The 2603-nt window shown below is 56.0% G+C and overlaps 1 protein-coding gene across 1 annotated transcript in view; it reads right to left on the reverse strand.

Annotated features, from left to right (window-relative positions):
- ESCO2 (establishment of sister chromatid cohesion N-acetyltransferase 2) overlaps positions 1 to 2592 on the reverse strand; it is a 23473-nt gene extending 20881 nt beyond the window's left edge. Inside the window, exons 1-2 of the mRNA XM_035900733.1 lie at positions 2542 to 2592; positions 380 to 445 (exon numbers count right to left, since the gene is read on the reverse strand). Of these exons, the coding sequence (XP_035756626.1) occupies positions 380 to 429 (50 nt within the window). The 5' untranslated portion in view covers positions 430 to 445; positions 2542 to 2592. The remainder of the gene's footprint in view (positions 1 to 379; positions 446 to 2541) is intronic.
- Between the last annotated feature and the right edge of the window lie 11 nt (positions 2593 to 2603).

The raw sequence follows: 2603 nt of genomic DNA on the forward strand, positions 1-2603 counted from the left end.
AGGGGGCCCAGAGGAAAGGGGGGGACAAGCTTTTTAGCAGGGCCAGCTGGGACAGGACAAAGGGGGGATGGCTTTAAACTGAAGCAGGGGAGGTTTAGACTGGATCTAAGGCAGAAATTCTTTCACCCTGGCAGGGGTTGCCCCAAGAGGGGGTGGAGGCCCCATCCCTGGGAACATTCCAGGCCAGGTTGGCCGGGGCTGTGAGCAACCTGATGTGGTTCAAGGTGTCCCTGCTCCTGCAGGGGGTTGGGCTGGGTGACCTCTAGGGGTCCCTTCCCACCCAAAACATTCTATGATTTTAAACATCTAATTTTATTCCATGTGCAACAATTAAGTTGGTTTTATTAGAAAAAAGAAAATCTATTAAAAGTTAACATACCCATCGGTATCAGAACTACGGCTCCTTTTCTGCGGGGTAGCAGCTGCCATGTCTTCACCAGAGCGCCTAGAAGAACACAATTTTAATAGCTTGAAATGGATTTCCAATAAAAACCAAACAAACCAAACAAAAATACTTAATAAAGAAGGAAGAGAAGGTCAGGGAGTAGGAAGAAAATCTTAAAGGTCTTTTCCAACCTAAATGATTCTATGATTCTAAAACACTGGATGGAAGAAGTTTGGGCACAACAAAGACAAAAGCAACGCAGGGCTGTGTTTCGGTCAAGCATAAGCCATAAAATGAGAGCACACAGAAGGGACCTTCCAGGTCAAGTCCAATTCTGTCATCGTGAACAAATGCATCCTAAAATCCTTCTTCTAAAACGGAGACAGATAATTCAGAAATGAGTTTTCCTTTCTGTCTGGCAGTCCTCCCGCAAAGCTCATTCCAGACCTCACTGACCCAGTTCCTAGAAACCTGCTTGCTCCTACCTATATTCAGTTTATTCCCATGAGGATTTCACATTGGCATTTACCTTCCAGCTGAGAGAGCCCTTTACCCAACAGACTTGTAGTTTCCCTCCCAGCTCCCTCCCTGCCAAGTACCATAAACCACACTTTTTTAGGCCTTCATTAACACAGTGGCCGTTTAAATCAGTTTAACACTCAACGATGTTTGTTCCACACTCAACAGTGTTTGTTCCGTCTCATCCAGTTTGAGATAATTACTGTACAACATTCGCTTTTGTGCTATGTGTAAACAAATATCCTGTATCCAAGAGAGAGAATACTAAATATTCATAAACTGCTAGAACACCATGAAGAATAAATTTATTCAATAATCTGCCAGCAGGGGGAAGTTCCTCCTAACCCTCGCGCCTTAACGCATTGCTGGGTTTGGGGAAGCGGTGACTGGTGACAGCCCAGACATGACAAGCTGTTGTTGTGCCCAGGGACACAAGTGGTGGCGGAGAATCGAGCCAGGAGCTGCCACGGGCGGTGTACAACCTCAACACAGAGGGGTGCTGGCAGAGGGGAACTTCAAGGGAAGGCAGGCAATGTCCTTAGAGACACAGGGCAACAATGAGAAGCCTGCAGGTACCTGGGAAAGAAGATACCAGGTGGAGGTGAAAGGGAGAAGATGAGATAAGGCCACACCACGGGCAGGAGGGCCCACGAGCACACGTTGGGGGAGCAATCCCAAGGATCCCACAGAGAGCTCCTCCCAGAGCAGCTCTCCCCTGCCAGCCCCAGCCACCTGTACCTCTTCCCAAAATGTCCATCGTCCAGTTCCCAGCCAGCCCCTCATCCCAGCACCCCACACCTCAGGAAGGCCTCACACCTTCATCCCAGCACCCCACAGGCACCCTGCTGGGCACCAGCCCCTCACCCCAGCACCCCACACCTCAGTACTGCCTCACTCCATCCCAGCACCCCACGGGCACCCTGCTGGGACACCAGCCCCTCGCCCCAGCACCCCACACCTCTCCCACCCCCCAACACCTAATCAACGCACCCCACAGGCACCCTGCTGGGACACCAGCCCCTCACACCTCTCCCATCCCCCAATACCTAACCAAAGCACCCCACAGGCACCCTGCTGGGACACCAGCCCCTCACCCCAGTACCCCACACCTCTCCCACCCCCCAACACCTAACCAAAGCACCCCACGGGCACCCTGCTGGGACACCAGCCCCTCGCCCCAGCACCCCGCACCTCAGTACTGCCTCACTCCATCCCAGCACCCCACAGGCACCCTGCTGGGACACCAGCCCCTCGCCCCAGCACCCCACACCTCTCCCACCCCCCAACACCTAACCAAAGCACCCCACGACCCCCAGAAGTCCCCTCCCCGCACCTGACCCGGCACCAGGGCCTGGTCCCCCGGTACGAGGGGCCTGGTGCACCTCAGCACCGCATAAACCCCCCCAGTCCGGGGCCCCACAGCCCTCACGCACCCACCCCAACACCACGCCAGGCCCTGGGCCCAGCAACCCGCCCCCCCAGCCCACACAGACACCTCAGACCCGCACCAGGCCCTGACGCCCGCACCCCCCGTTCCCCCTAACGCAAGCCCTACACCTCGGCGCGGCACCAAACCCCCACCCCCGGCCTCCCACACGCACCAGAGCAGCCCCCGGGCCCGGCCGCCCCCCCCTCACCTCAGCGCCGCCTCCGCCGCGAACGCTCCCGCGCCTTCGAACCCGCGCCATTTCTCCGGCCC

This window comes from Egretta garzetta, unplaced genomic scaffold (genome assembly GCF_000687185.1).
Source record: "Egretta garzetta isolate BGI_Z169 unplaced genomic scaffold, ASM68718v1 scaffold218, whole genome shotgun sequence".
NCBI lineage: Eukaryota > Metazoa > Chordata > Aves > Pelecaniformes > Ardeidae > Egretta > Egretta garzetta.